This window comes from Limulus polyphemus, unplaced genomic scaffold, assembly GCF_000517525.1.
Source record: "Limulus polyphemus unplaced genomic scaffold, Limulus_polyphemus-2.1.2 Scaffold1963, whole genome shotgun sequence".
Lineage (NCBI taxonomy): Eukaryota > Metazoa > Arthropoda > Merostomata > Xiphosura > Limulidae > Limulus > Limulus polyphemus.
This window is the reverse complement of record NW_013667573.1, coordinates 119,161-140,141: the sequence shown is the minus strand read 5'-3', so window position 1 is coordinate 140,141 and position 20,981 is coordinate 119,161. Positions and strand designations below refer to the sequence as shown.

Sequence of the window (20,981 nt, the reverse complement as noted above, 5' to 3'; positions counted from 1 at the left end):
TGACGGGTATTCGAACCCGCGACCCGCAGATTGCGAGTCGAGCGCCCTAACCACCTGGCCATGCCGGGCCAGTTTCAGACTTTTCGGACACCCTTGTAGTTATATTTAATTCAGTTTTCATTTCACAGTATTTATGAGTGTGAAAGTCACAGATAAATTCTGTTATCTGCAGAGAGAAAAAAATCCGTTTTTTTTTTATAAATCTTATTACAAAAGAAAAACAAAAATTCGGGCATAGCTAATAGTTAACGTGTAAAGACTGTGAATCAGAGGATTCACTGTTGGCGATCCAATGCCACAAAAACACGTTCTGCATTCTGGGGCCGTAAGACCGCTGTACGTGTGACGAAGATATCCCATTGTTCGATCAGAGGAGAGTAGTCGAAGAAGTGGCGAAAGGTGCTGTTGGCTAACTGCATTCCTTCTTTAGTGAAATGCTACGAAATCTCCACTTTGGATATGTTTGGTCAAAATTATAAGGTTTTGTTACTGGAATAGTTTCAACAGACGTGTTATTTTTGGTGGCTTTAGTCAATCAAGTCAATCCTGTCCTTTATGACCCTAAAGAATCTCACCACGAACTTCGATCTAATACAGTTGGATGGGTTCCAAAATAACTCCTCACAATGAGCATGATCCTTCACGAGTCGTACTCCTCACGGAAATAGAACCTTTTTTTCCTTCTTCTAGACTCCTTACTCGCTCAAGTCCGTGATGTTTTACAATCGATAAATTCCTTTTTTATTGTTATCTACAAAGCTAACGTTGAGCACAGTTATTCACATAAAGCTGTCATTGGCATTGCTGGCTTTAGCCGTGCACTTTGGCTCCCGGCATCCTGGCTCCTTTATTCCCTTCTGAGGTTGTCCGGCAGCGGCAAGACTCGGAGAATGCAAGGTTATGGTCTAATCAGTTACTATATCCGTTTAAATATAGTTGACAGAAGTTTCTGCAGCTTGACGGAGTAGGACTGACTAAATGACAGATGAGACATACGCTGTAGTTTCTGTATCAAGAAATGATTGACATAAAATAAAGTCGAGCTTCAACATCAACGTACAACACATCTACTCGGGTATTTATTTGGTTTACAAAATTTTATTATTAACAACGGTTAATTTCCCCCGATTACTTATTGACTTGCACTGCTGCCCGAGTAACTCGCTTGCTTTTTTTTTAAATAATTGCGTCAATAATAATAATCTCCGGTTAAGAAATCGTCCATCGAGATAACACTTAGCTCGATTTTTTATCATCTTGTTTTAATATTTGTTTATGAACTACGTATTTCTGTTAAAGCCTTTCTGTATTTCTAAGGGCATGTCAACTTATACGTGGAAAATTCCAACATATTGTAATCCAACTGCATTAGCTATCACTGTAGCTTTTATAGATAAGCAACTCTGCCAGTGCTAGGTTCATTTTTAGATATACAAGAAAAAAAATACTCAATCCAATACCTGAAACTGGTACACTTTGGGATTTTTGTATGGGAATTCCCTTTTTTCATGATGGCACAACATTCCAAATTCCCATACCAGTGCTATAGAGGAGGACACGTGTGTGTCCATGGCAGAGCTATAGAAGGTGACATGTGTGTGCCCTTAGCAATGCTATAGAAGGGGATATGTGTGTGTCTATGGCCCTTTCTATAGCATTGCTACTGGCACATACATGTCCTCCTCTATAACACTGCCAAGGACACACAAATGTCTTCTATAACATTACTAATGGCACACACATGTCCCTTTCTATAGCACTGCCATAGAAATACTCATGTCCTCCACTGTAGCACTGCCATGGACACACAGATATTCTCTTCTATAGCATTGCTACGGACACACACATGTCCCCTTCTATAACTCTGCCATGGACACACGCATGTCCTTTTCTATAGCACTGCTAAGGGCACACACATGCCCTCCTCTGTAACACTGTCATGGATACAAACATGTCCTCTTCTATAGCATTGCTACGGGCACACACATGTCCTATTCTATACCTCTGCCATGGACACACACATGTCCCTTCTATAGCTCTGCCATGGACACACATGTCCTCTTCTATAGCACTGATATGTGTGTGCCATTAGTAATGTTATAGAAGACATTTGTGTGTCCTTGGCAGTGTTATAGAAGGGGACATGTATGTGCCAGTAGCAATGCTATAGAAAGGGATATGTGTGTGCCATTAGTAATGTTATAGAAGACATTTGTGTGTCCTTGGCAGTGTTATAGAGGAGGACATGTGTGTGCCAGTAGCAATGCTATAGAAAAGGGCATGTGTGTGCCCGTAGCAGTATTATATTACAAAGAGTCAAAAGATGGGATAAAATGAACTGCTAAGTTGATTCGTTGCCTTTCTGCTAACATTCTTTTAATCATGAACTAATCAACGAGAATTGCAAAAGTGCTTCATTGTGGACTTCAATAAATAAATGTTTACTTGGATACATTGAGCAGGAATAAACGTGCGAACGAGAAAAGTAGCCTACGAACTTTCCCTTACAGAAATATCCTTGACAGGACTTTGTTACAATTAATTGTCCCTAATAGTAATAATAACAACATTTTTACTCAATTCCTAAAAATATGTTTTGGTGTGTATATATATATATATATAATAAAATATCATTTTATATTAAAGGTGCCTTTTTCCCCTTTGGCATGATATTGAAATTAGTAAATTCGGAATGTATAATAGATATTCTCTAATGAATGTCATATATGATATACAAAAAAGAACTAGCTTAAAAGTTAACAGTGAAATAACCGACAATGTGCTATATCATTTGATAACTAAATGTTTAATATTTATACATGTTATTGTTCTTTCAGTATTTTTAAAATACTGTCGTAAAAGCCAGGTCACTTGTATGGTTCTAATGGAAGGTCGAAAATGAGAGACATATTAGTGTTTATAGCAAAGCTCTTAAGGCTATCGACTGCTATTCCAAATGTTGATCTACTAACCAGAGATAAGTTAGCCAGTCAGCCACACCCTACCACCAACCATTTATACTAAGGGATTGACTGTCATTCTTATAATGCACTCATAACTTAAATGTGGGGAATAAATTGTGGTATCGCATGGATTCGAACCCGGAGCTCTACCACAGGACCAACTCAAGCCCGGAATGAGCGGCACTCATAACGCAGTCATGTCAAGGACACTCGCAAGTGAATTTCCTTTTAATTTCTTTTGACAGTTACTTTTTTTCCCCAGATGTAAGTTTGTTTAGATAACGAATTAACTGTCGGTCGAAATGACTGCATCTTCCTGGCGGTTTATTTTCAAACCTTTCCCTCCCTCTCTCTCTGTCGTTTTTTTTTTTTTTTGAGGAAATAGAAAACAACAATCATTCTTGGATGATGCATAAACGAATTAGACCAATCAAAATATTGAACCGTTTTGACTACAGTCTGGTCTGAGCTTACATTCCTTTAATTCATTATTTTGCTCCTTGAATCTCCACTTTTCATTTGCAACTTACTCTTTATGATACAGCAGTATGTCTGCGGACTTACAACGCTAGAATCCGGGTTTCGATACCCGTAGTGGGCAGAGTACAGATAGCCCATAGCTTTCTGCTTACCTTCAGACAAACAAACTTTATGATACATGGAAATCATGCGATCGTTTCAAACTATTCACGTACACCGCAAATCTGAAAAAAAAAGCTGATTATAACAGTTACGGTTTTGTGGTCGAACCATTTTAATCGAACTCACAAAACCAAGTAACGAATTTCGTCATTTATATGAGAGTAATACCTATTTTTTTGTCGTTGTATTTTTGTAAATACATATAGTGTTATTTATATTGATATATAAACCTTTTCGTTTCAATGGCAATAATATTTTCAGTTATGTTTTTTTTAAAGAAATAGTTATAATAGAAAGAAATAATTCAGTATACTTGGGGTAAAATCCTTTAATGTTTACTTTCTTGCTACCCTTAGATTAGGACTGACCGAACGTTTTGTTGGTAAGATAATAAAACAAACAAAAAGAAAAGGGTTGTCGACTCTCAACTTTAACAAAATGGGAACGATTCTCAGGCGAGTCTCATAGGTCTGTAGTTTCTAGCGAACAAAATTTTAGAGGATTTAATTTAGATCGATTATAGAACGTAGTTTTTTTAATTATCATAAAACACATCAGTGTTTCCTGTCACGGGAAATGAACTCCTTAACAAGAGTTCATTGTCAAACTTTTCAACAACAAAAAACAAAAACAGCATTTGGAAATGAAATCGTTACCTCAGTAACTAACTTCAATTGGAAAACTGCCAACTAAGTGAATTCTTTACGTGCTCGCACCCTAAGCAGTGAAGTGTAACTGAAAATTTCCAACGTTCCGTGCTTTAGAATCTCATTCTGCTCATTACGTTTGAGAGTTATCGGGGGTACCTTGTTGCTCCTACGTCTGGTAGATTACTGGTTTATATGAACTTATTATTGACAACTTGAGATTTTAATTTCAGGAGTACTGTTCCTGAGAGAGCAAATAATTTCAATCATAATAAACGGTGTTAACTTCCGGACCACCAAAACCCACATTCGTATTACGTCTTAAATTTGCTCGCTGCCATTCTGTTCCCGCTGTGAAATTATAGGTAAGAATATTTATTGGCAATTTAGAGAGATTTTCAGTCTCTCTTGAAAGTGTTCACGTGCAGCTGTAACGTTGCTCGTAATCTTGAGTGCTTCAGTTACTACTAATTTTTGCACGTAAACTACTGAGAAACAAACCGTCTTTCTTAATACGTCTTTTCGAACACACTTTTTTTTTTAAAAAACGAACATTGTAACTTGGGATTTTAGCATTTTAAAAAAACATCATAATATTGAGAAACGTTTTATATGTATCTCAAGTTAATTTATGTATTCGCCTGAGTTCTGTTTTTCTATCATTTTAGAAGAACAAGTATTTTTTTACTTAAGTCATGATTAAAAATCTAAGTTAACACGAACGATAAAGTTTGTCTGGTTCAGCTATATCTGGAAATACGATAACGTGAATTAAACACATTTATCAAAACATCTTGTTCGTGTTGTCAGTTGATATAGAGTTTAACCAGTTTCTAGAACACTTCTCAGTTACTATAGAGTCCTTTCAGTTGCTGTCTTATCAGTGTTAACTTAGTCCGTTACTTTATTAAGCTACCCTTGAAGTTAAGTCCACAGACAGTTTTCTATATGTAAATCATTTACGATCTGCACGTCAAGCCAATCTTTCAAAGAGCACCTTATGTTAACTGTGAAACGCGTTTAAGCACAAACTGAGGTCCTTTGAGTTTTTTGACTTACTGTGAACGTCGACAACATTTATCATATTTTAATTACTTGTTGACAATAGCGTGTCTAGCTAGCGAGCACAGTTACATCACCATCTAGACGACAACTTTGTGTTAACGTTATCCTCCTTAATCCTAGAACGCCAGCGTGGTTAGTTTAGTATACTGGTTTAATTAACTTGTATGGGGTCATAGTGACCCCACACTGGCGTTTCTAGGATTAACGACTCATCAGTCGACTGCATTATTTAACCATAATCAAAAGTCTCTGAAAATGATGGGATAACAAATCACACAGTTTTGTCTGCAGATTGAAAAAAATAATGATTAAAAGTCATTATTGATATATATATATGTATATATTTACCTACCAAACCAAAATTAATTGTCATTTGGCTCACAAGTGAGCAATTAATCGATCCGTAGGAAAATTAGTAATAAGTCTTTACATTTTGGATAGGTACAGATCGTTAGGAATTAATTTTATATGATAGTGGCTAACGTAAAACATAATCACATATCAAACTTCCTTTCGAGAATTATCTTTGTCTCTTAGAGTCAACATACTATGTAATTCTCAATACAAATTGTTACACACTGTCAAAGACTTGTACAGTCAACATACTATTATGTACTTCTCATCACGCATTGTCAAAGGTTACTTGAGAATGTTACATATGCCTAATACTCAATGCTGAATAGATTCACGAAAACAGAAAGACAATCCAAAACTGGGGGCAACCTGAAAGTCGTGTCATATTAACCTTCAAATTACTCACTTGTTTGTATACCGTTCACTACAGGTGGTTGTGACATTTTAACCCTCAAACTACTCACTTGTTTGTATACCGTTCACTACAGGTGGTTGTGACATTTTAACCCTCAAATTACTCACTTGTTTGTATACCGTTCACTAAAGGTGGTTGTGCCATTTTAACCCTCAAATTACTCACTTGTTTGTATACAGTTCACTACAGATGGTTGTGCCATTTTAACCCTCAAATTACTCACTTGTTTGTATACCATTCACTACAGGTGGTTGTACAATTTTAACCCTCAAATTACTCACTTGTTTGCAAGCCGTCCACTACATGTGGTTGTGTCATCTTAACCCTCAAATTACTCACTTGTTTATATACCGTTAACTACATGTAGTTTTCTCATCTTAACCCTCAACTTACTCACTTGTTTGTATGTCGTTCACTACAGGCGGGACCCATATATTGTATTACAAATAGACAAAATATAAAGAAATTACTCCATGTAATACAATATATGGGTCCCGCCTTTAGTGAATGACATACAAGCAAGTGAGCAATTTGAGGGTTAAGATGACAAAACAATATGTAGTAAACGGTATATAAACAAATGAATAATTTGAGGGTTTATAAATCGGCCAAATAAAATTGATTGAAATCACCTATGTTCTATGTAAAATATGTAGGGGATCACAAGCAATAATTAATAGGATTAATCGCGATATTGATGATATTTTGTGTGTGTGTGTGTGACTCTTGTTGCTAAGGCTCCTGTAACCAATAAAACCATGGACCCATAAGAAATCTGATGCATAAATAGCTTTGAAAAATGTTCATAATGTCCTTAGGGTCTATATGAACTATCAGGTCTATAGGATTAAGATTGTAGTTTGAAGCAGTCAATAGTGGGAACGAGCATGACCGAACAGTTGGAACTACGAGTCCACAGTACACGTTCCGTTATCACCAAAGCAAAATTGCATTCTGTACTTTTGTGCCATGGATGCATTACAAGAGTGAGGGTCAAATCCTGCTAGTGTGTCAGATTTGACAGTTACTCTTATAAAGTGCCCGTGGCCCTAAAGTGCGGGATACGGACCACGGACCCTCAGATTCACAATCTGGCACGTTAACTACTAAACCATGCACCCGGCCCTGATTGTCGTTAACACAACGATTTCTTGAAGCAAATGTATACAACAAAATATTAGACTCACGCACGAACTTCGCCTAATATTATTTGTGTTCATGGCCCATTTTCTTAACAACTTCGTTCACTTAAACATGTCGACCGTAACGTAATGTACGTTGAATGGTACATACAATGAGAAGGGCGATCAATGAAACACGTTAGATCGAATACTTTCGCTCGCTCGAAAACCTAGCTATAACTTACAGTGGATGCATTAACTAAATGGTTTGTTTTGATGTTCATGGAACACGACAGTATCTGACATAACCAGAAAGAATTATTACCTGCCATATCTAATAGGTTTTTCTCGTACTATTAGTTGAGATTCGTTTGTAGTGACACATCTCATTAATATTACTGTAACTCATGTAGAGATGTGCAAACTTACTTCTCATGAATGTTAACGTAAGAAATGTGTAAACTTACTTCTCGTGAATGTTAACGTAACTTACTATGAAATGTGTAAACTTACTTCTCATGAATGTTAACGTAACTTACGATGAAATGTGTAAACTTACTTCTCATGAATGTTAACGTAACTTATGCTGAAATATGAAGAAGTTTACCAGTCTCAGCGCGAGCAACTACTAGTAGAGTGAGTAGTGAGACATCGTATTATTATCGTCGCAGTCGTCGAAAATATTTGTTTGTTTGAAGTTAAGCACAAAGTTACACAACAGGCTATCTGTGCTGTGCCCATCACAGATATTGAAACTTAGTTTCTATCGTTATAAGCCTTCAAACTTAAATAGTCACGACAGTATAACGGCGTAAGATATGATTAACATTATCCTCTCTCGAAGTTCTTTCGATAATATATTTCAGTTTCTTTCAGTATCCAACAGCAAATTGTATCATAGCAACCGATCAAGCGTAACCTGGGAAAACTAACTCCCTACCACTAATTCCTAACACTTCGTACCTCGCGTGGTACATTAGTCCTATGTGTGAAAACAGTTGAATTACCAATCACGTGATGGAATAAACCGTGATGAATTTGGTTTGTTTGGAAGTTCCTGCAAAGCTACACGAGTTTTATCTGCGTTAGCCGTCCCTAATTTAGCAGTGAAAGACAAAAGGGAAGGGAGCTAGTCATCACCAACGCCAACTCTTGGGCTACTCTTTTACCAACGAATACTGGGTTTGACCGTCATATTATAACGCATTCGCGGCTGAAACGGCGAGCATGTTTGGTGGGACGGGGATTCAAATCGGCGACCCTCAGATTGCGAGTCGAGCGCCCTAACTACCTGGCCATGCCAGGCCACCGTGATGAAATAGAGATAAGTTAGAGGTGAAGCGGAAAGTAAGATTTCTTTGCAACGCTTTTGCGTGCTAGGTATCCTAGCGGAATAACAAATGAACTAAATCAACTTATCATTCTTCTCAATTTGAAGTTTGTCACATGAGAAAATCTATAACATGGGACACATCTCACACGCAATCAATCTTCTAAGTATATTAACAAAAACATAATGTATATGATTATGGAAAACAGTGTGTTAATAACATCCCTTACCAGTATGTGTTACAATAATAATGCCTCCTTAGATTTATAAAGATTTATATTGAAACTTGTGCGTGTTCTTCTGAAGCACTTTCTCGATTACCAAGAATGTGTTTTATGCGTTAAGAAACTAAAATATGGCTTTCTTTTACTGAATACAAATAAGGTATATACAAAATACATTGAACTGAATAATGTAAATATTAGTAGGCCTGGTGGTTAGGGCCTCGACTCACAATCTGTGGGTTGCGGGTTTTGAATCCCATCAACGGAAATGATTGCCCTTTGAGTCATAGGGTTTCAACTGCCTTTCCTATAGTGTATCACTTCTAAATTAGGGACGGCCAGCGGAAATAGGCGACGATTAGTTTTTTTTGCGAAATACAACAAACAAAAAAAGAAATAGACGTTGGTAAAATAATACACGGGTGAATATATACATGTACATAGACGTGTGGAGAGACTTATATTTGTGTTTCATAGTAAACGATGTGACTTAATTTAAGTATTATGTACGCCTTGTTTATATAATATATTTATATCATATCATTAACTTGTGGACTTATTGGAAACAATGCTACTGCTCCTGCTTTCTCGAGAAACTTAGTTCTTCATTTGTTCTGTTTGTTCACCCCTCAGCGGCGCCACATTGGGCTGGAATAATCGAGGCGTTAATGTGTATTTTGATTCGTTCATCTTCTTCCCGTGTAACAGTGGGTAATATTGTAGCCTGGCTGGCTGTCGCCATCCTTGTTCCAGAAAATAACACGAAACAATAAAAACTCAATAGTATTTTATTGCTATGGGTCTATTACAGGGAGTTGCATAAAGTTGACAACGAGATAAACTACCAGCTAGCTATCCACTAACACATCGTCTAGGCAACGAACCCACGTGCGGTCGAGATAGTTTTCGTTCAATGGAGATTATGACAAGTTACACTGACACAACTATCTGTCAGGAGACCAATGATGGAGATACAGTGTTGGTTGGCTCTTGGTTTGTTCCAAACTCTCTTTCTCCGTGTTTATAACATAGCATGGGATCAGAACTATTAACAAATAACGTTTATTTTAACTTTATTTGATCGCTTTATTCTCCTAAATTTTCAATATCGCTGAACAAAAACTGGAATGTTTCACAGCAATTATTCATCATTTAGAAATATTTAAAAGAAACTCTACACGAAACGAATTTAATACTTTTCTTAACATTGATGGTAAAAACAGTTTAGCCGTGTATATATATATATATATTTATATATACACCATTAGATAATATTTTTTTCCTCACAGGTTTGGTCTTGTTGTTCTTAACTCACTCCTTTCTTTTGATGTTAATATTTACTTAATTGTTGAAATAATATATACACATATATATAGTTAACTGTCAAAATTCATCCACCAGGTTTTATGAGCAGGCGTATTTTGCATTAGGTATTCTTGGGATAACCACATGATGAAAATTGTAAATCACAAACGCCACGAAACCATTTTGCTCCTAGAAATGTTTTAGTATTTTTTTAAATATTTTGGTTCCGTTTTAAAGCACGCTTTATTGCAACATAATCACGCGTGTTTTTTTTTATTAACTTTGCTATTTTGAGTTAATATTTTCACAAAGCATATAACACAACTCTTTCCTACTGATCTGAGGGTCGCGGGTTCTCACCAAACATGCTCGCCCTTTCAGCCGTGGGGGCGTTATATAGTGACGGTCAATCCCACTATTCGTTGGTAAAAGAGTAGCCCAAGAGTTGGCGGTGGGTGGTGATGACTAGCTACCTTCCCTCTAGTCTTACACTGCTAAATTAGGGACGGCTAGTGCAGATAGCCCTCGTGTAGCTTTGCGTGAAATTCCCAATAAACAAACAAACTTTCCTACTGGTCTCAGAATACTTAACGTAAATATAATATAATATAATATTGACGTTTACACGCAAAAATATAGCATATAAGTATTAAATCTTAGCTTCGAGTCTGAAGCCTAATCGCAATATACGTAGTAGATAAAATAGGTGTGTTTTTAATCACCCGGAATTGTGAATATGACATATTAGGGTCTCATTATAAGCTATAGATTTTTGTTTCCGTATTACCCTCAGTATGCGAGTTTTCTTTAGAATCAGTGGAATTATTATATCATAAAAATTGCACAAAAAGTCTCTCTTGACATTCCGCAGCAAGATGCGTTTGTATAGATATATGTTGAAATACTTATTGTAATACTGTTTTAATGGTTTCTGTCGTTGAGCAGGTTCTTTTTAATTATTATATAATCATAATCCAAAGTCTAGGTCAGTTAATTGTAAAGAAAGTGATTTATTTCTTCGACCACAACGTACAAGTTCAAAAGGCTATATTCATCGATAGGCCTAATTCACATTTAAAAAGAGTCATTTTCTAGCAAACTCTACTTTGTTGAAATGCCAATTCAAACATATGTTACTGAACTGATTGTAACTAAATTTACTGAATGAGCTAAAAAAAAACCTGGCATATAATCTAGCCCGTTTCTTTCTAGCCTAACTTCGTATTATTCAACACTATTCAAGGGACTCGCGAAATTTCTATGCGTCACAATTGATCACGTCACTTTAAATCAAGAGTTCTCGTTCTAACCAAAACAATACATAGATCTAGAATAAAATAGTGAAGCATTGCTAACAATACTTTATTTAGTTCCATAGGGACGTCCACACCGTGCATATATATATATATATATATATAAGTGAGTCACACTAACATCTTAATTATTTAAATTATTAAATGTAGATGGGGTAATGATCATGTACAATACCTAGTGCCAACATAAACGTTACTCGAGCGTTGAAGAATGTATTGTGCATTTTAAAATCTACCCTTTGCTGTTTCAAAAAACAAATTCGTGACAATCGTTAAGTCCTTGACTTAGTTTTCTGTGACTCTCTTGGAAGTTTTTCAGTCTTCTCTAGTCTATAGTCTACCGGTGTTTTAAAACAAGAACTGATTTCATTTTGAACATTTCAATTGTATGGTTTCATAAAACAAAAAAACGAGCTATATAGTTTTGCCTGAAAAGAAAAATGTAAAAACGAACATTTTTGTTACTCACGTAAATGATAGTATTATTTGAAAATACTAAGCTGGTTGAAAAAAAAAATATTAAAAAAACTGACAGTTTATATGTAGCTGATCAGTATTGTGGCATGCTAGTTCCATCATTTCTTGGTTTTTAGTCGAACATATAATAATTTATAAACCTTGGACATCTGTAGTATGATAAAAATGTCAGATTTGAACGTTTGTACTTATACACCGTTTAATATATAATAATCTTTAATAAGTCCATGTATATATCTGTGTTAACTGGTTTTGTGAAGAATGAGGCATCATAAGCGCACTAATGTCCTCTTGAACTTCTGTGTTTTTCTTGTAGGCTTAAATTAATTTTGCGATCGATAAATGTCAAAAAGGAATATTGCTTTGCTCGGTTTAGCAGTATCAACAATTTATGTGTTGTATAACTCTTCACTTAATATCACTCGCAGTAAACTATGGTTTTTATTCAGTCATTAAATCTTTCTTTATTAAGTTAATAAATCAAAGTATGCCAGTGGCAGAGCAGTGTTGTTTTAAATACGACGCTATAAAGAAGATATTCGGGCGATTTAGTGCCTGAATAGCTATGGCTTCAATTGCAAACTACAGTCAACTACCCGGCAGACAGAATTCTCGGTTTAGTTCAGCCGGAACCTGTGTTTTATGAAGTATCAAGCAGAGTATTTATGTTCCATGAACGAAATCTGTACCGCAATGTAAATTAAAGTTTAAGTGCCACTAATATTAGGACTGTGCGTGGATGACTACGGTACGTCGAGACAGCCAGCGCCCAAAATAAGATAAAACCGTAAGCCGCTTTATAATCTGGATCGTTCATTTTCGTTGATATCGATTTACTCATAATACGGAAAGCTTTAGCGGAAATGTTTTTCTCTCTTTTTAATTTCCTGTTTCATCCAGTGATTAATTGAATGGGAAGAAGAGAAATTCAAACTGTATAGTTTATGTATGGCTAGGCCATTTAATTGTTGATATAGTACTTACATTGTTAATAGCATAGGCGTAAGTTTAAGATTTTGTATAGTTTATGTATGGCTAGGCCATTTAATTGTTGATATAGTACTTACATTGTTAATAGCATAGGCGTAAGTTTAAGATTTTGTATAGTTTATTTATTAACTTTCTTCAAACTATATGAAAATATATTGTTTATAGTTGTATGCAAGTTCGTATTTTAGATGTTTCCTAAAAGCATAAAGCCCTTTTTTTTATTGAACACATGAAATTCAAACTCTATAATAAATTTGTTAAGTTTTTCATTGGTTTATTTGTTGTTGTTGCAAATAAAGGTCAAATTTAAGTGCACAAGTTCTCATTTTCACCTCTTTATGTAAAACTTATTCTTAAGAACACTATTCTGTGGAGAATATGACATTCTTGTTTGTATTACCCACCTTGTTAAAGTGTTGCAAGACATCTTTACTTACAATATCAGCCAAGGATTTAAGTATTCAAGTCAAAACCAAGGACTTTCAACTAAGAAAGCTTAAGACGCTTCCCGAAGTATAGATGATAGTTATCAGGACTTGTCAAATTGATAAGAATAAAGATATAGCAAAATTTGGAAGAATAATCTCCTAAACTTAAATATGCAGGGCCAAATTAAACCTATTGGGGATCAAGGGACTATTGTATTTTTATGTTAGAATTCTGTGTTTAAACAAGTAGTAATGTACCATGTTATTTTGACCATTTGATTTTTAAATAGCATATCAGTTCTTTTTTATGTTTTGTAAAATGACGCTACAGCTCCCGTATCTTCATTTTATTGTAGATACATCAAATGTGTCAAGAGTTGGACGTATTTTTAACGTCTTTTTTACAAACAAACGTTTCGTTTTTCAACAAATTAAACGTGATCTAACACCCTTAATCGAAATAGCAATTGTTCTCATGATTGGTATGGCCCTGGAACTACAGCCCGTCAACCATTGCGTTGATCTGCCATTGTAAACATGTATACCGCAGTTCATATGTAAAAATGATTGTGTTTCATCCCGAAATATGTACACTCTCTACATAATGTGTTTCATCCCGAAATATGTACACTCTCTACATAAAGTGTTTCATCCTGAAATATGTACACTCTCTACATAATGTGTTTCATCCCGAAATATGTACACTCTGTACATAATGTTTTTCATCCCGAAATATGTACACTCTTTACATAATGTTTTTCATCCCGAAATATGTACACTCTCTACATAATGTGTTTCATCCCAAAATATGTACAATCTTTACATAATGTGTTCGTCCTGAAATATGTACACTCTCTACAGAACGTGTTTCATCCCGAAATATGTACACTCTTTACATAATGTGTTCATCCCGAAATATGTACACTCTCTACAGAACGTGTTTCATCCCGAAATATGTACACTCTCTACAGAACGTGTTTCATCCCGAAATATGTACACTCTCTACATAATGTGTTTCATCCCGAAATATGTACACTCTACATTATGTTTTTATGCAGATCATGAGTGTTGACAACGTTTTATCAAAACCTATTCGATATATTTTGGATAAGTATAGTGGATGAGTACTATATATCCAGGGAAAAAACCCATAACCTGTAATGTAATTCTATTACGTATCAGCCTCACAACAAGACTACATCTTTTATTGTAATGACAGTCCACGACGAATCGAAAGTAATATGAAGATACATTCATATTTTACGTTTGGATTTTAGAGATAGGAGGGGGAAATGGGATTTTGTTTATTTCATGCCATTTGGTCTTCATGAGCATGCTAGATGGGGTTAGAATGGGCGGACTCTTCCAGCTCCACGTTCTCTACGGTCGTTATACCACACATATTACTACCAGAGTATTCTGACGATTTTTGTTTTTTTACTGGGAAATTGAATATTGATTATTCACAGCAGTAGTTATTCGTTTTATGTATACAAGTCATTTGATACATTCTAGACACGATGTGTATCCCACTCGTACTCGCGGCCAAAATGAGCATTCGCTGATCGAATAGGAAATTTTCAGAGAGGGCCTTCCCTGCAAGATTTATTAATACCACAGTGGACTGAATTATATCTGACCATAGTAGACTGGATTATCTCTTACTACAATGGACTGGATTATCTTTTTCATCAGTGGACTGGATTATCTTTTTCATCAGTGGACTGAATTATATCTGACCATAGTAGACTGGATTATCTCTTGCTACAATGGACTGGATTATCTTTTTCATCAGTGGACTGAATTATATCTGACCATACTAGACTGGATTATCTCTTGCTACAATGGACTGGATTATCTTTTTCATCAGTGGACTGAATTATATCTCACCATAGTAGACTGGATTATCTCTTGCTACAATGGACTGGATTATCTTTGTCATCAGTGGACTGAATTATATCTGACCATAGTAGACTGGATTATCTCTTGCTACAATGGACTGGATTATCTTTTACCACAGTGGAATGGATTATCTGTTACTACAGTGGACTGGATTATCTCTTACCACAGTGGACTGGATTATCTCTTACCACAGAGTACTGGATTATCTCTTACTACAGTGGACTGGATTATCTCTTCAACAAACAAACCCATTCTTTTTCCTTTGCTAAACGTTTTATGACTGTTTGAAGTAAAAATAATTATTAGTTTACTTTGATAAACTATTTTCAAGCTCATCAAGTTGTTTATTCGAATAGTCTGAAAAACATAAACAACAAGAATGTTTCAAACACAGATGTCGCGAAGTCTCAGTTTAACGAAATTTCAATTATATTCATAATTATCATAATTATTTTCATCAAACGTGCCTGTTTTTCTGGCCAAGTTGTCTGTTAGTTTCATTCAGTGATATATATAGTAATTATCGACATTATGATGCGGGATAGTTTGGAAAGTAAAAATGTCTTACTTTTTTTTCGTATAGGTTGCTGTGACAAAAGAAACAATGTTGCGGCAGGATGCGGAACTATGCCTGAAAGAGTTTCAGTCTGAAAGTACTTACTGTAAAAATCATCTAATCAGGCTTCAGCAAGATCTACAAAGGTACTGGTTGTAATAAAAGTCTTTAGATAACTGTTAAAATAGCTTTTTGTACACAATAAATGTTCATAATCTGGTTTTTCAGGCGTGCCATTATTTAAAAAAAAAGATGTTACATCTCTATTGTTGTTTAAGCTACAACTAAAAACCAGAGGGCGTTTACATATACTAGCATAAATCAAAGAATAAATATTAATTAAAATAACGTAAATAAAACTATTTTTGTTTTCCGTATCACGTTGTTATATCTGTTCTCCAGTCAGAACGGAAACTTTGTTTGCTTGTTTAAAGTTAAGCACAAAGCTACAAAATGGGCTGTCTGTGCTCTTCCCACTACGGGTATCGAAACCCGGTTTCTAGCGTTGTAAGTCCGCAGACATACGGTTGTGACACTAGGGGCGGAACGGAAGCACCTTCTGCTTTTAAGGGATATTTCTAATGATTCTGGTATCCAGCCCATGTTTTGTCTTTGGAAACCAACACTTAGTGAAATACAAGCCTGGACTGATTTGGGTTTGACCGAGAATTATGCGTAAATATTATGATATAGATATATATTTTTGTGTTTAATTTATAATTTGATTTGTCATTTGAACATTAAGAGCCTATATCTGAAAGTAAATTGCGTTTTTCTAATAGGTTGTGCGTATCATAAAGTATTTATTCAACCTGGAAAATAACTCAAAATGAAAAGTTAATGCAATAATGTGTTATTGGTGATTCTAAGGTATTACAAATAATTATATAATTGTATAATAAATTAAAATAACATGCAAACATAGATATATATATATAAATAGTATAATCTTCAATCGTACGAGGCTCACAGACATTCTGTTTAATACGTATTTATTAGGGATTTGTATCGAATAATTTCTGTGAACGTAAATTTTGTACAGAGGCTCAGAGCACCTGACGATAACAAACGGTTTCTTCATAAATCTTCATACAAGATAATCAGTTAGGAAAACTGTATCATCCACAGTTGATTATTTGAACTTAATTTTTATATCTAATGTATTTCAGTATATCTTAGACAATGTATTAAATAAATGTTTTTGAAATTTTACATTTCCATAAGAAAAATAATTCAAAAAAGCCATTGTTCAGACATATAATTGAAAAATAATTTTGTCTCGAACAGCACGATAATTGAGCTTTATTATATGCAGATATTTTAAGAAGCCAAAAGAGTACACTAATTACACAGACTTTTCTCAGCATATTTGACTGTGTAATTTGTTGTTATTTTCAATATTCAGGCTATGACTTTGGACGTTCAGATATACAAACAAACAAAGTATGGGTAAAACGAACGTTTAACTGATTCTGGTCTTGCAGCACACAACGGCTCTATTAAATCTGAGGAAGGGCTTGTGATCTGTAATTTGAGTATTTAGCCTGTATCTGAAAGTAAATTTCATCCTGCCTTTGTTTCGGAATCTAGTTTTTGTCTGAATTTCTTATTTGTATCACATCTATGTTACAGAGATATACGTCTTACAAAATTATCTGTAATACATGTAAATTCACATCGAAGCCAAAAAAACAAAAAAAAGGCATTTATTGTACCTGTTGTCAGTTGTTAATATAATGAGTTAGTGAATTAGTATTCCTAGAGTCACCCTGTAAACACTTTTCTTTCTTGGGTATGTTCCTAATGCAAAATGTTTCCACATTTTATCTAAAAATGTTCTTTCCAGGATTCGTTAGGAAGCAGTTGATGCATATTTTATTTTCTTCAAAATATTCCACATAATTGAATTTTCTATATTATAAATACACGTTATGGAAGTTGCTCGTCCCTTGGTGGGACAGCGGTAAGTCTGCAAGCTTCAACGCTAAAATCCGGGGTTCGATTCCCGAGGTGGACACAGGAGATAGTCCAATTTGACTTTGCTCTAAAAATAAACAAAAGCTGCTAATTTAATGTTTAAACACATTTTATAAATAATCGGGAATAAAAGTTTGGTCTTATAGTAAAAACTCCATAATATTGTTTCTGCAGGATGGAAGATATGATGAAACGTATGCTGCAGTTTAAATCTCAGCTAGATCAATTAAGGCACGAGAAAACATCTATTGCTTTAAAGTACGAGGTACGAATAATCTCTGTTATTACAGTTTTTTAGATTAATTAATGGTTTTGACTGTGAAGTTCCACTGTTTATAGATTACCTAAAAGGGTTGATTTTAGAATAATGCTCATTATCGTATTAAAAAGTCTCTCTTAAGTTGTATTTGCAAGTCTGTTAGACTTAAGAAGCTAATTAGTTCCTTATATAAATAGAAAACCAATTTCGAAGCTTCTCACGTCACGCATACTCTTTAAAGAAAGCAATTAACGCTTTTCTTATTAAAAATAAATGTTAAAAAAAAAGACGTTAAGTATGACAACATTAAGACATTAGAAGTGGATCTCATTAAACTAAGACGTTTTAACGATATATGAAAAGCTGGAGGTTTTTTTTTCTTTGTTTATCACATGTTTTGATTAAATTTAACTTAATATTGTTATGGATCTCTTCCAGAACAAACTTAGAAAGTATCAGGCCTACATGGCCACTCTTGAAAGAGGAAACTTGCTGCTGTTGAGCAAAACGCAAAAAATAAGAGAAAACGTAAGTTATTATTATACATGCCAACGTATTAACTATTTTAAAATTGAATTACACAAAGTGAAAACATTAATGGGTGATTACTATAACAAACTTACATATTTAGACATTCCATTGTCAAAGAAAGTGTTGCTCCACAGCACCTCTTGAAAGGGGCAGTATAATAATTAATTAATTACGAAATGTATTGAAACATGAGCATAGATATAATTTGATATAATATAGCAGTTATTTGAAATACATCTTATATCAGTTGTGTTTTTTTTCTTCTTTCTGAACGAATGCTATCTGTGTAAACGAAGAAGCTGGCTTTCCCTTCAGATTCAAAATAGGTTTCCCTAACTCATTTACAGGACAAAGAAAAATATGAAGAAGAAAAAGAAATATCATTTAGCCGTGTACTTTTGGAACGTATTCAGTTGTTGGAACAGGAGAACTCCTCATTACATCTGGAGAACGAAGAACAGAGACTGCAATATGAACGCTGTATAGATGATGTGGCTAACCAAGTGGTGCAAGCGTTGCTTGGACAAAAGGTGTGAATTATTGTTATATAAACAAGCAATATCTGAGCTATTGTAACAGATGAATAATGATAGGAATGATATAATGCACAGCATCGTCACCAAATGTTTCCAATATCCATCCAGTTGTTTTTCTTATATAGTAAGTTGCACTGGTTTTGTCATGAAGTAAAGCTATGCATACGTCTTAATATCACAGATATAGCAAGTAATCAGTACCTGTTTGGAGAAAATATGTACTAATGACATTTAGAAAATAATGTACATCTAAATATGGAGTTAAATAAAGTTATATAAATGTTTAATTTCAATAAATTCGGCAGTCTGATAAGAAGTTAAATTCAAACGTTCATATATTGAATAGTTTTTGCATGTTAAAACTGATTGCACTAAATATCAGCTTTCTTGCTTCAAGTTGTGTAAAATGTTAGTACTAAGTATTTAGAGAATATAAGAGTGATAATTCATATCAGTATTTCAATATTTTAACTTTTCCCATTGTAGTAAGTAAAAATAGCTTTAATTTGTTGCAATAAGGCTTAATATGATGGCATTTTATCATTTATAGATATATGCAAGTGCTATCAAGTTTAAAAATCATTATTAAATAATCCCGATATCCTTAAAACATTGGGAAAAATAGATCATCATTAATTAGCGTCCATCTTACATAAACATTCCGATTATTGGGCTTCTTTAATTAAGTATTATTTAAATACTTACCAAGTATCCAAAAAGAGTTCAGGCTATTTAGTACATTCCCAAGCTACTGCAATCTTTTGGTGCTTAGTTTCATTTTCAGAAAATTCTTCACGAAAGATAGATAGTCATATGTTTCTTTTTTTTATTTAGTATAACAAATTGTTAAATACTAAAAATAGACATGCCAGAGTCGACATTTTAATCTCATTTATAAATTTTATTCGATCAAAGATACATTTGGAATAATTTGAGTCTGTACAGTTATGTTAATAATTTAAAATATGATGTAATCATAATAAAAATTGATATCTAAGTCATGTAATCTGACTTTACAAAAAAAGTACAGATTATCCCTATTACATTGATAAAACAAATTTATATTTTTCGTTTACAATAGTATTGCAAATATGTTACCCAGTAGTTAGATTTTTTCTTCAAATTGTAACTTAAAATAAGATAATTAGAAAAGCGTGTACATTGTTGAAGACATCAACTAAGCCTAATTAAACTGTTGTTTAATATTATGTATCTAACCTTACTTAAGGTAGCATACACTCTTTAAATGTACAAAAACATCACAATTTATTTTGAATTAATTTTCAGAGTTTTCCTTAGTTCAGACTAATTCTTCACATCCCATCAAAATCTGGACTCATTTTCAGGAGCATTCAGTCATGTTTGAGAAGTTATCAGGAACATAAGACATTTCTTTTGGTAATGTTACACAACATATGCCAGAATATGTCTTTGTACATATTTCAATATATTTTCATACAATAAGCATAGTATGAAGATGTTATTTTCTGATATAAAGGCCATAACCTAGATAACGCTATGTAAAGGGTATATGCTACCTTAACTTACTATTATATTGGTTGCATTAAAAGATCAATCTCCATAAATCATTAACATTCATACATCCAGTATTTTTTATCATTATCCTACAAAGATGCAATAATCTCTTACAACTCTACATTAAACACATGCTTGTGGATTCTGCTTTTTGATTGGAGACAGACTCGTGACAGTTTTTCATCAATGTAGCTGAATGAAATAGGCTTTTTTTTTAATACACATTTTATAAATATGTTTGACATTTTTTGATTGAACCCCTAATAAAAGTATGCTAATCATGGGTTAATCAGTTCATGTTACGTCGAGGAAAATTTGTTTGAACAAAAAAAAACGTTATTTTGATAAATTTCCTGTAAAGCGAATTTTATGTCTTTCATTTCACAACCAATATATCATAGCTATTGTAC

The 20,981-nt window shown here is 34.1% G+C and overlaps 1 protein-coding gene across 1 annotated transcript in view; it reads left to right on the top strand.

Annotated features, from left to right (window-relative positions):
* The window catches only part of LOC111087285, a 48,590-nt gene that overhangs the window by 14,689 nt on the left and 12,920 nt on the right, over positions 1-20,981 (top strand). The window contains exons 3-6 of the mRNA XM_022393412.1: positions 15,760-15,878; positions 17,884-17,974; positions 18,407-18,496; positions 18,847-19,029. Coding sequence (XP_022249120.1) covers positions 15,760-15,878; positions 17,884-17,974; positions 18,407-18,496; positions 18,847-19,029 — 483 coding nt within the window. The remainder of the gene's footprint in view (positions 1-15,759; positions 15,879-17,883; positions 17,975-18,406; positions 18,497-18,846; positions 19,030-20,981) is intronic.